Source organism: Ammospiza nelsoni, chromosome 9, assembly GCF_027579445.1.
Source record: "Ammospiza nelsoni isolate bAmmNel1 chromosome 9, bAmmNel1.pri, whole genome shotgun sequence".
NCBI lineage: Eukaryota > Metazoa > Chordata > Aves > Passeriformes > Passerellidae > Ammospiza > Ammospiza nelsoni.
The window spans coordinates 35170982-35183704 of NC_080641.1; the positions used below are offsets into that span (position 1 = coordinate 35170982).

A 12723-nucleotide genomic window follows, 5' to 3' on the forward strand; every position below is an offset into this window, starting at 1 on the left:
TGCCTGCAGGAACCTGCAGGAATGCCAGGATTCACTGCCAGGCATCCACAGGAACTCCAGCATTCACTGCCAGCTCCCTGCCCTCACCCTGGGCTTGTCCTCGCTCCCAAACCAGCCACAAAGCCCTGCTCTGGAACTGCTGGGAGGGAGATCATAAATCCCATGGATTGGGCTGGGAGAGACCTAAAACCCCATCCCAAATCCCATCCCATTCCATGGCAGGGACACCTTCCCCCATCCCAGGCTGCTCCAGCCTGGCCTTGGGCACTGCCAGGGATCCAGGGGCAGCCACAGCTGCTCTGGGCAGCTCTGTGCCAGGGGCTGTGTCCATATTCACCATCATTCCCAGCCCTCTGGACTGGGAATTCTGGTGCCTTAACTGGGAACGGCCAACAGGGCCTGTCATGATAAAACAATGGAATTCTCCCCCTAAAATGGCTCAGACACAACTTTTCCATTTCCAAATGCTCCCTATCCCTCCAGTCTCCCACATGAGGGGTGAAGCTGGAGCACTCCTGTCCCTCTGCTTTGTCTTTAACCTGACACAAATCTTTGATTCCTCTTCATTAAAAAAATCCCTCACCTTCTCATTCCTTCTTTTTTTTTCTCTCTCTGCCTTCTTTTAGAGGAAAAGTCCGGTAAGAAATGTAATTTTTATCTCCTGGAATATTTTAACCCAGCTTTGTGTGTGCTCTTGTCCTGTCTCTAGAGCTGAAATGCCAAAAGCAAATAACAAATCCTGCCCTTCTAGAATGAAGTTTAATTTCCTTTATTGCTGACTTAGAGCATTTTCAAATAGAATGTATAGAGCTGGGCTTGGCTCTGAGAGTGCTTTGGGGGTGTAGTTTGGGTCCAAGAATTTGGACCAGGTGTGTAAGGGCCCCGTTTTACCTGTATTGGGGTGCATCCAAAGGGAGGAGAAGGCAGGAAACCCATCCCTGGTGCCACTGGGGTTTCTCCATGAGAACTCAGCTTCCAGGGGGGAAATCCCCCCCATTTCCCAGGCCTTGGGTTCCCCTGGGGGGCTGTCCCAGGGTGACCCACGAGGTGTGGCGGTGGCAGCTGGGCCCTGGGGTGCTGACGTGTCACTCTCTGACCAGGTGTCTCTTCTCTCCCCTCTCGCTGACCGCAGCGGCGCAGCCCGGTAAGAACTGGGATGGGGCCACGGGGGTCCCTGTCCTTGCTGGGCTCTGGGGGGGCACAGGGCGTGGGGACAGCTGCCAGGGGTGCCACACAGCCCCTTGTGTCACCCCAGCTGTGACCGTGTTCACAGGGGTCCGAGGATGAGGGAAGAGACAAGGATCTGACTCCATGTTTCAGAGGGCTTGGTTTATTATTTTATGATATATATTACATTAAAACTATACTAAAAGAATAGAAGAAAGGATCTCATCAGAAGGCTGGCTAAGATAAGAATAGAAAAAGACAGAATGATAACAAAGGTTTGTGTCTCGGCTCTCTGTCCGAGCCAGCTGACTGTGATTGGCCATTAATTAGAAACAACCACATGAGACCAATCCCAGATGCACCTGTTGCATTCCACAGCAGCAGATAACCATTGTTTGCATTTTATTCCTGAGGCCTCTCAGATTCTCAGGAAGAAAAATCCTAAAGAAAAGATTTTTCATAAAAGATGTTTGTGACACCCAGTGATAGCACAGGGGGCCCTCAGTGATGGGGATCCCTGGAGACCCCGCTCTGGCTCTGGGGTGTCCCCGTTCCCATGGCTGGGAGAGTTTGGCTTCTGCCCCACGAGCCCCTGGCACAGCTGCCCATGTCAGTGCAGAGTGCCCATTCCCAGTGGATGTGCCCATTCCCAACCCCTGTGCATGTGGCACTGGGGACAGCAGAGCTGCCAGCAGTGGCTTTGTGTGGCTCAGGAATTTTCTACAGGGTTTTCTGCTCCCTGGAGCTCAGGCTCCTGCAGGAAATGTCCCCTCAGAAGCTCCTACCACCTCTGCTGGGCTGCTTTGCTGCTGGGGTGACAGCTGCCACGCACCCCTGTCCCTGTGCATGCCACTGATCCCTGTGTTTCTCCTTCCAGGGGACGATCAAAAGGAATTTATCCAGTGAGTATCTTCTGCAGTCCATCAAACCAGCACTCCTTGCACCTGCTGGGGGGTTTGGGGACTGGGGGTGGGAAAAGGAGGGAGTTAAATTTGGTTTAAAGTGATGCTGCAGAGCTGGTGGCTCCCAAAAGCTTTCCCTGGAGAAGGTGTGGGGGACATCTGCAGCAGAGCAGTTCCCTGATTCAGCTCTGTACAGAAATAAATTTGAGTTAAAAGCAGATTTTTGCTGCCAGGATCCCCGCAGAGCAGGGTGGGTGGGACACCAGGTGTGACCCCCCTGCCAGCAGGGGCTCTGGGGGCCAGGGGGATGCTCTGGGGTGGGAACGGCTCTGACTCTCATCCCTGTCTGTCCTGTCCCAGGTGAGGAGATCACACGGCCCCGGCGCTCCACGCCCACGCCAGACCCCGCCAGGTCAGTGCAGATCATCCTGCTGGGACCATCCCAGGCTCAGGGCCCTCATCCCATCTGGGACTGGGAAATTCCCATTTGCATTCTGCTGGACGGGAAGCTGGAGGGGCAGATGGGGTTTGGGGAAGGAATTGTTCCCTGGGAGGGGGAGGAATGGAATTCCCAGATTTGCTCTGGCTGCCCCTGGATCCTGGCAGTGCCCAAGGCCAGGCTGGAGCACCTGGGACCGTGGGAGGTGTCTCTGCCATGGCAGGGGTGGAATGGGATGGGATTTAAGGTATTTCCACCCAAAACCATTCCAGGATTTTGGCAGGACTGAGGGGCTGGTGGTGGTTGGGATGCTCAGTGCCCATCCCTGCTTCCCAAGGACATTCCCTGCTGGAAGGCACCTTGAGCCTGATCCATAGGGAGCAGGCCAAGCTCTGGGGGGGGATGTATTGATTCAGGACAGCAAACATGCAAGTTTTTATGGAATAAAGCCAAATCTCCCTGGGAATGTGCCCTGTGCAGCTCCAGGGGTCAGCTCAAGGTGTGTTGGAGCAGAGCATGGCCCAGACCTCAAGTATTTATTTTTTTAATCCTTTTCCATAAAGTTTTGACTAATCCCAAAGCAACTCAGTGTCCCAGCAGCTGCTGTGGCACCACAGGGTTGGCACTGGGGTGCTGCTCCTTTCCCTTGTCCCTGTCTGAAACCCTGTGTTTGGCCAGCTCCTCCTTGGTCTGGGGTGAAAAACATCCTCAAAAATATTTGCGTTTGTCTCAAAGATGGGGTCAGAACTCAGGCCTGTCCCTCATGGCTGCTCTGTGCTCCTCTCAGCCCACAAACCCCACAAACCTGTCCCTCATGGCTGCCCCGTGCTTCTCTCGCCCCACAAACACAAACCTGCCCCTCATGGCTGCCCTGTGCTCCTCTAACCCCACAAACCTGCCCCTCATGGCTGCTCTGTGCTCCTCTAACCCCACAAACCTGCCCCTCATGGCTGCTCTGTGCTCTCTCACCCCACAAACCCAAACCTGCCCCTCATGGCTGCCCTGTGCTCCTCTAACCCCACAAACCTGCCCCTCATGGCTGCTCTGTGCTCCTCTAACCCCACAAACCTGCCCCTCATGGCTGCTCTGTGCTCTCTCGCCCCACAAACACAAACCTGCCCCTCATGGCCGCCCTGTGCTCCTCTCACCCCTCAAACCCCACAAACCTGTCCCTCATGGCTGCTCTGTGCTCCTCTAACCCCACAAACCCAAACCTGCCCCTCATGGCTGCTCTGTGTTCTCTCACCCCTCAAACCCCGGCCTGTCCCTCATGGCTGCTGTGCTCTCTCCCCACAGCAAGAAGGCCGGGGAGGACCCTGCGGCACTGGCCCCGCTCTTTGGGCCCCCGCTGGAGTCGGCCTTTGAGGAGGCCAAGCTGGAGGGTGAGTTTGGGGCTGGGGTGAGGGCATTTGGGGCATGACAAGTGACTTTGGGGCTGTGGTGGCTGAGTTTGAGGACAGAGTGGGTGAGTTTGGGGACCTGGTGAGTTTGGGGTTGGTACAGGTGAGTTTGGGGCCAGGCTGAGTGAGTCTGGGGCATGGCAAGTGAGTGTGGGAGACTTGGTGATTGAGTCTGGGGACTTGGTGAGTTTGGGGCTGGGGTGAAGGAGTTTGGGGACCTGGTGAGCTTCAGCCCAGGGCAGGTGAGTTTGGGGCCAGGATGAGGGAGTTTGGGGCCAGGATGAGGGAGTTTGGGGCATGGCAAGTAAGCTTGGGGACTTGGTGATTGAATCTGAGGACAGAGTGAGTTTGGGGCCGGGGTGAGGGAGTTTTGGGGACAGGGTGAGCTTGGGGCCAGGACAGGTGAGTTTGGTGAAAGGGCAAGGGATTTTGTGCCCATGGTGGGTGAGTTTGGGGCACGGCAAGTGGGTTTGGGGACTTGGTGATTGAGTTTGGGGACAGAGTGAGTTTGGGGCTGGGGCAAGGGAGTTTGAGGCTGTGGTGGGTGAATTTGGGGACCTGGTGAGTGAATTTAGTAACAGGGCGATTTTGAAGCCTTGGCAATTTTGAGGCCTTGGTGAGTGGCTTTGGAACCATGGTGGCTTTGGGGCCATGGTGGGTGAGTTTGGGGACATGGTGAGTGACTTTGGGCCACGGTGGCATCTCCTGTCAGGGATCTGGGAAGGTTCTCCAGCCCTGGCAGGAGCGGAGTCCCCGTTCCTGGAGGGGTTTCAGAGCTGTGTGGATGTGGCACTTGGGGACAAGGTCAGGGGTGGAACTGGCAGTTCCATGGGCTCTGAGGGCTTCTCCAAGCTGGACAATTCCCAGATTCCCAGGTTCCCAGCCCTCCTGCTGGAGGAGGAAGGAGCCCAGGCAGGGGTTGAAAGACAGGTGACCATGTCCAAGGTTAATTCAGGCTGGGTGGAAACACAGCAAGTGCTTAAGTCAATTAGTTAATTATGAGGTCTGGGAGAGATCCTGACAGGGAACAGCTCAAGAACATGAAAACTCAGTGTTTTCCAGCCAAACCTTCACCCTGGAGCAGGTTTAACTCTACCCAGGATTCTGGAGGCAGCTGTTGGACAAGCCTTGCACCCCTCCATGCCTAGGAAATGCCGTCTCAAAACATCATTTTTCCTTCCTTTAACACAGAGACACTTTGCTTCCATCCAAATCTGTTTTTTCCCAGCTTTCCCAAAGCACAGGAACCTTGCAAGACTTGTTTTCCCCAAAACCAACCCCATCCATGCCCTGGAGCGGGTTCTTCCCAGAGATCTCCTCCTCCTCCTGGAGGGCCACTGCCCTCGTTATGTCCTGTCATTAACGCCTCCAGTTAATTCTTTTAATCAAAGCAACGTTTGCAAGCAGTTCTCTGCACAAAAACTCCAAGAAATCTAAATTATATACAAAAATATCTTCTTTCCCCCCCCCCCTTTATTCTCTGGGATTACAATTATCTTTTAATTTTGCTACCTGATGGGGTTTTATTGTTTGCATATCCTAAAATTCCAGACCACTTTGGCCATCAATACAATGTTTTCCTTCCCATAATAAGTCTCCAAATCCATCCCTGGCATTGTTTTGTTTGTCAAGCAGCATAAGTGTCAAACTAATTGCATGTCCTTCTTCAAAATCAGACAGGATTTTAATTATCCACTGTTACAGAACCCCCTGTCCTTAATTAATGAGGTTTCTGTCACTGTCTGGGCCCTCTTTTCCCAGAGCCTCAGCGTCTCATCTGTGTGTTGGGGTGATGGGAAGAAAATATTTGGGTTTGTCATTGCTTTCAAATGTTTGGTTTTGATTTTTCAGCTGCTCTGGACCAGTCTGAGATATGGGGGTCAGTCCAGCCCATCAACACAAACGTAGAGTCCCCAAAACTTCCAAGACCTTTTCCAACTGGAAGTAAGTGACCATGAAAATAAATTAATATATCCAGAAATCAGGTCAAAGATTTGAGCTGTCCTCATCCAGGCTGTGCAGTTCCACAATATTTTAAATTAAAGGAGATTTTTTTCCCCTTTGTTTGGCTTGGGTGACAGCACTGTGGGGTGGAGGAGGGAATGGGACTGATAAGGGGTGCAGGGATGGGGTGGATCCTGATCCTGCACGTTCATGCCGAGGTCACTTGGCTGGAAAAGTGGGAAGCACCGGTTTTTCCAGGATAACATCAGGGAGAGCAGCTCAGCCCCAGTCCCGGATTTTTATTGCAGCTTTCCCTCTGCCCGCGGCAGCTGCGGAGCCCTTTCCTCTGCAGAAATGCCCCTGTAAAGCACAGCTGGTTAATTAGCCGCTGTTAATTAGCCCCAGCGTTGCCCATCCCGGATCCACATCCTGGATCCACGTGGGATGGGCACGGCAGAAAGGCGGAGGCAGCTCCGTGCCTCGGAGGGTCCAGGTTTAATTAAAATGCTAACTTAGGGGGTTGAAACAGCAGATGTAAAAAAAGGGGGAAAATTCCATCAAATCCGACAGAAATGGCTTCCCACTGCCAGAGGGCAGGGAGAGATGGGGTGTTGGGAAGGAATTAATGGGATGTTGGGAAGAATTCCTCCTTGTGAGGATGGGGAGGGATGGGATGAATTCCCAGAGCAGCTGTGGCTGCCCCTGGACCCCTGGCAGTGCCCAAGGCCAGGTTGGACGCTCATCCCTGCCTTGTCCCCTTTTCCCAGACATCCCACGGGCTGTCCCTACTGCTCTCCGGCTGAACTCTCTCCTCTCTGTGCTCTCTTTCAGCCCCTCCGCCGCTCCCCCCGAAGAACATCCCGGCCACGCCGCCGCGCACCGGCTCCCCCCTGCCCCCGGCCATCGGTAACGGCTCCGGGGGGCACCGGGCACACGGGGACAGCCCCGGCTCGGGGGGGGCACTGGGGGTGACGCATCCCATCCCCAGCTCTGGGGGGACACCAGGAGGGACAGCTCCCATCCCCAGCTCTGGGGGACAGGTCCCTGTCCCCGTGGCCGCAATTTGGGCACGGATTTGGTCCCTGTGCATCCTCTGCCCTTGGGGTTCAGAGAATTCCAGGCTGGGCTGGGTTGGGAGGAATTTCTGTCCTGTCCCAGGCCGCTCCAAGCCCCAGTGTCCAGCCCGGCCCTGGGCACTGCCAGGGATCCAGGGGCAGCCCCAGCCCTGAGGTGTCTCAGTGGATGCTGCAGTAGAAGCAGCACAAAGATGGTTTTGCCTCCCAAGTCGGTCTCACCCTGGTGAAATTAATGTTCTTTACACCATCCCTGCCTTTGGGAATGCAGTGCAGGATTAGCCTCAACATCCTGCTGAAAACCAGGATATATTCCCAGTTCCAGAGCCCTGCACAGTCTGTGCTGAGAAACCAGAGCTGTGCAGGCTCTGCCTGTGGCAGGAGCTGCTCCTGCCTTCCCTGCCCCCAAATCCCTGCTGAGAGGTGGGAAAAGCCCCCCTGACCCTGCAGCCCCGGGCAGGGAAGGGAAATGGTGCTGGGAATGAGGGGCAGCCCGCGGGCAGGGATGGAAAGGTGTTGAAGGCAGCCAGAGGACATCAGGCGCTGCTTCCAGGCATATAATTCATGGTGCTGGCTGGTGGGAAAGCAGGGTCTGAGCAGGGCAGGCTGGTGGGGCCAGCCAGAGCCCCTCGGGGTGAAATCCCTGTGCCACAAGGAGCCCCCTGCTCTGTCCATCCCCATCTCATCTGTGCTCCCAAATCCCGATTTTCCAGGCTGGCAGGATGTCCATGTCCATCCATCCATCCATCCATTCCCAGCAGCAAATGCCTGATCATTTGCTGGGCTGTGCCTTGTGTATTTGTGAAGCAAGTGGCTGAGGTCTGGTTTTGTCTGGTTCAGCAAATCCCCATTTTATCCCCCCCCCATCTTAAATGTGGATCCCCAAAACAGAGGAGCAGGGATGGGGGTGATGCTGCCACGAGGAGCCCAGAGGGCATTTAGTGTCAGGCTCTCCCTTCCCTGGATGTGAAATGCTTGGCTGGTGGATCTGTGGTGGTTCTGGAGTCAGGTGGGAGTGTTGCTGTGTGGTGGCTCAGTGAGCAGAGCCCTGAAATCCCCATCTGTGTGTGCACTAAAATCTCAATCTGTGCCCTAAAATTCCAACCTGTTCCTGCTTGTGGCTGGATGCATTCCCCGTGGCTGGAATACACTCCCCGTGTGCATCCTGTGCTGCATGCCCAGACTCCAGCAGTGTCCAACCAGCATGTCTGAATATATGTATTTATACCTGAGTGTTTATAAATATATATATGGAGAGAGTGGAGCGCTGAGTGCACACCTTTGGTACCTGCTGATAAATCAGAGTTGCTGATAAGGACGTGATGTGGTTTAGAGGACACAAAAGGCTGTGAATTTGGGATTCTTGGCTGTGAGTGCTGGCTCGTGGTGGTGCATGCTCCCTCCTCCAGCCTTTGGATCCCGCGGGATTCATTCCATGTCGCGCCTGGCTGTGGTGGAAACGTTCTTGCCCATGAATTATATAAATACAGATGAGAAAAGGTGATTTTAGAGCCTAGAGCCCGTAGAGAGTAGCGCAGCCCTCTCTTAACGCCCGGTGTAAAATAAACCTCCTCTGACCGCAGGAGGGGACCAGGCAGCAGCAGCAGAGCCCAAACGGGACAAACTCCCGTCCATCAATGACTTGGACAGCATTTTTGGCCCCGTGCCGTCCCCCAAATCTGCCGCTGCCACGGCGGAAGACAAGTGGGTCAATTTTTCCGATCAATCCCCGGAGAACGCGCCTCCGGAGCTGTCGCCCCGGGACAAGGCGGCGTCCCCGGCGGGCAGCCCGGCCAGCGCCCCGGCCGAGCCTCCCCGCCCGCTGCCCTCGCCGCTGCAGCTGGAAGACGCTCCCAAGAAGCTCCCCGAGCAGCCCCACGTTAAGGACGATTCCGCCGAGCCCGTCGCCTCTCCCAAAGATTTTGGGGCGGGCCAGAGAGGGACCCCGCCGCCCCCTCCGCCGCCCACGTACCGCGCCGTGGTGTCGTCGCCCGGACCGGGCGCCAGCACGGGAAGCGCCAGCGGTACGTGCTGAGCTCGGGTGTGCTGCCGTGGCCCCGGTGCCCCTCCCGCCTGGCTGTGTCCCTGCGGCCGTGCCCTGCTGCCCGCCCGTGTCCTGCGCCTCCCGTGTGCTTCCCTCCCTCCCTGTGCGCCTGGGAGCCTTTCCCGGAGCCTTTCCCGGAGCCCTTCCCGCCCCAAACCGGGCACGGGCTTGGTGCTGTTGTTGTTGTTGTTGTTGTTGTTGCGGTTGTGCTCTCCGTGGCGGTGGAATGGTTCAGGTGAACGGTCTGAGCGAGCCTCAGATCAGGGCTGGGGGGTTTGTTTTTATCACGTCCTCTCACCCCGGTAATTCCCGGTGGGAATGGTGCTCGGCTCTTCCTGGCTCTGGGTGTGGATGGGGAGATGCGTTCTGGGGTGAACCTCTCCCCCGGGAGAAGCTGCTGGCTCTGCCTGCTTTCACCTGATTAATTATAGATGTTCATTAAGGCAAATGAGCCGGGGAGGCTCGGCTTACTGGCACCCCTTGCCTGAGGAGCTGCAGCCTGAGCCTGTTCTCTTAGGGCCTGAGCCCAGCTCAGCCCTGTGCTCCCACCCTGCATCCACCCAAGGTGATTTTGGGGGAATCAGAGCCTTGAGGAACCTGCACTGGTGGTGGGGTGGGTGTGCAGCCCCCCCAGCTCCGTGTCTGCCCCCTGCCACCCTCCTGGTGGGAGCTCGGGGTTTGTGTCACTGCCCGGGGTTTGTGTCACCGCCAGGAGGGTGCCCTGAGTGTGGCTGGCGCTGCAGATGCGGCTTTGCTTCAGTGCTGGTGGCTTTTCTGTGCTGGCTCGGGGGGTGGGCAGGGTCTCTGTGGGGGCTGGAACTTCTCCAGGAGCTTCCAGGAGCAGGACACACCAGGATCCATCCCACGCTGCTGTCCTGCCTGCTCCCAGCCGAGCACAGGGTGGAGATGCACCAGGGCTCCTCTCAGATGGACAAGCCTGGCCCAGAAGATCCACAGCCCTGCTCCAGGAATTGCCTCCTGTCTCATCAGCTGGGCGGCAATGGGAAATGAAAAATCCACACAAAAATGGTGCAAATCCTCCAAAAGCTGCAGCAGAGTGTGTGGCACTGACCCAGCACCTGTGCCACCCTCTCGCCTTTCCAAGGCTGGTTTTGGGGTGCTGTGGAGCAGACCCAGCCCAGGATCTGCCCTCAGAGCCTGTGGGTGTCACCAAGGCTCTGTGCAGGGTCACGGTGGAAGGGCTGGGTTGGAAGGGACCTCAAAGCTCCCCTTGTTCCAACCCCTTCCACCACCCCAGGCTGCTCCAAGGCCAGCATTCCAGCACGTTTCTGATTCCGTGCTGGTTTCCACATGCTGTCAGTTTCTGCTGTAGGAAATGTCCATTCCCTGGGTGGAAGCCACCATCTGGCTGGGATTTGGCTACCTGGTGGCCACAGAACCTTCCACACTCAGTCCTGCAAGGTTCTTTTCCCTCAATATTTCCTATTTTCTCTGGCTTTTCTTGGGATAAGGAAGGAAAAATTCAAACTTTGGTTCCCAAATTAGGCTTTGAAATAAAAGTGGCTTGAATCTTGGAGCTGTGCAGAGGAATGACTGGAATTTACTCCCTTTAATCCAGGTCCTCTCTTGTCTGAGCCTGCTCTCCTTCACCTCTTCTTGTTTCTATAAATCCAGCTTTGATCTTTGCTAAATCTAAGCTATCACCCAAAGAACTCAGGAAATTATTCTCTTGTAAGTGGGGAAATTGTTAAGTTATCATCTCCTCAGCTGCTGAGCTCCATGGGAAGCTGGTGACAAACACTGCTCAGCTGTCCTGGCACTGAGCTCTGAGCTCCCTCCCATTGCTGCTGCCCTTCACGGCCTGGTGCCCCCTCTGCCTGCTCTGCCCAGCTCCAGGTCTTGCTGGGTTTCTCCTGGAAGGAATTCCTGTGTGTGGAGCCAAGCAGGCTCCTGGATCTCCCGTGAGGCACCTGTTGGAATTCCCATTTGGTCACAGAAAGCCCCCTCTGCAGCAGGGGCTGTGTGAGCCCTGAGCTCAGCTCCCTTTTTCGGGAGGATTTGGTGGGTTGGGAGCTGCTTGTGCTCCCAGCAAATCCCAGAACCTTCCTCTTCCACCCTTCCCCTCCTTTGCTGGGCCAAGCTTTGCCCTGTGACAAGGATCTGTTGTATTTGCGGGGTGCCCCGTGGCAGGGAGGAATGATGAATCTGACTCCATGTTCTCAGAAGGCTAATTTATTATTTTATGATACTATATTATATTAAAGAATACTAAACTATACTAAGGAATACAGAGAAGATACTTACAAAAGGTTAAAAAGATAGTGATGAAAACTCGTGACTGTCTCCAGAGTCTTGGTACTGATTGGCCAACAAGTCAAAACAATTGACATTAAACGAATGAAACAATCTCCGAACACATTCCACGTGTGAGCACAACACAGGAGAATCAATGAGATAAGAATTTGTTTTCCTTTTTCTCTGAGGCTTCTCAGCTTCCCAGGAGAAATCCTGGCGGAAGGGATTTTTCAGAAAATATGACTGCGACGAGGATCCCTAACTCCCAGTTGTGCCAGCCCTGGAGCAGCGTTCCATCCACCATCCCGTCCCTCCTGCCCGTATTTTTGGGAAAGCTCTACGATGTCAGTTTTGCAGAGAGAACCGGGCTCCGAGCAGCCGCTGCCAGGAGCCCACGGGCACCATCCCTCCCGGAGTGTTCCGTGCAGCTCCTGGGTGGGCAGCACGGGGCAGAGCCCGCGGGCACTCACGGCTCCCGTTGTTTGTTCCCTGCAGGTTCCTCGTCCCCGGCCCGGCCCGGCACGCCGCTGGCCCCGTGTGGCACTCCCCCGCCGCCGCCGCCCCGGCCCCCGTCCCGGCCCAAGCTGCCCCCGGGCAAGCCCCCCGTCAGCGATGTGGTACGTGGGCAGGGCTGGGGGCACCCAGGGCACTGCCAGGGGCGGCGGGCGGCGTTCCCGGTGCGGAATGGAGCGGTGGAGCCGCGGGCACCGGGGTGGGCTGGGCTCCTCTGGGATCTGCGAATCCCCTTGGGAAGGGCTGTGCCACCTCTGCTCTGCCAGCCTGGTGGTGCCAACCACGGTGCCCAGTCATGGCAAGGGCAGGGAGAGGGCTGGGGTGGGAATGTGCCCCGGGAAGGGCCTGTGGGCAGAGCAGAGCAGTTCCAGCCTCCCCAGCAGTGATGCCAGCTCAGGGCAAGGGCTGGGGTGGGAATGTGCCCTGGGAAGGCTCTGTGGGCAGAGCAGTTCCAGCCTCCCCAGGAGCAGTGCTCAGTCATGGCAAGGGCTGGGGTGGGCTGGGGTGGGAATGTGCCCCGGGAAGGCTCTGGGGGCAGAGCAGAGCAGTTCCAGCCTCCCCAGGAGCAGTGCTCAGTCATGGCAAGGGCAGGGAGAGGGCTGGGGTGGGAATGTGCCCCGGGAAGGATCTGGGGGCAGAGCAGAGCAGTTCCAGCCTCCCCAGCAGTGATGCCAGCTCAGGGTGAGGGCTGGGGTGGGAATGTGCCCCGGGAAGGATCTGGGGGCAGAGCAGAGCAGTTCCAGCCTCCCCAGGAGCAGTGCTCAGTCATGGCAAGGGCTGGGGTGGGCTGGGATGGGAATGTGTCCCAGGAAGGGTCTGGGGGCAGAGCAGGGCAGTTCCAGCCTCCCCAGCAGCAGTGCCAGCTCAGGGCTGTCCTGTGTGCTACCCCAGGCCGCTCCAGGTAAGGTGTGAGGGCTTTGGGGGTGATGCTGAGGATATAAAGTGACCCCCAAAGGATCCCTGAGGGCCTGGGGAGCTGGCACCT

General features: G+C 56.4%; 1 protein-coding gene across 1 annotated transcript in view; it reads left to right on the plus strand.

The window, feature by feature from the left end:
- The window catches only part of SGIP1 (SH3GL interacting endocytic adaptor 1), a 53090-nt gene that overhangs the window by 21032 nt on the left and 19335 nt on the right, over positions 1-12723 (plus strand). The window contains exons 7-15 of the mRNA XM_059478355.1: positions 627-638; positions 1133-1144; positions 2045-2069; positions 2430-2481; positions 3805-3890; positions 5760-5852; positions 6684-6758; positions 8509-8949; positions 11721-11842. Of these exons, the coding sequence (XP_059334338.1) occupies positions 627-638; positions 1133-1144; positions 2045-2069; positions 2430-2481; positions 3805-3890; positions 5760-5852; positions 6684-6758; positions 8509-8949; positions 11721-11842 (918 nt within the window). The remainder of the gene's footprint in view (positions 1-626; positions 639-1132; positions 1145-2044; positions 2070-2429; positions 2482-3804; positions 3891-5759; positions 5853-6683; positions 6759-8508; positions 8950-11720; positions 11843-12723) is intronic.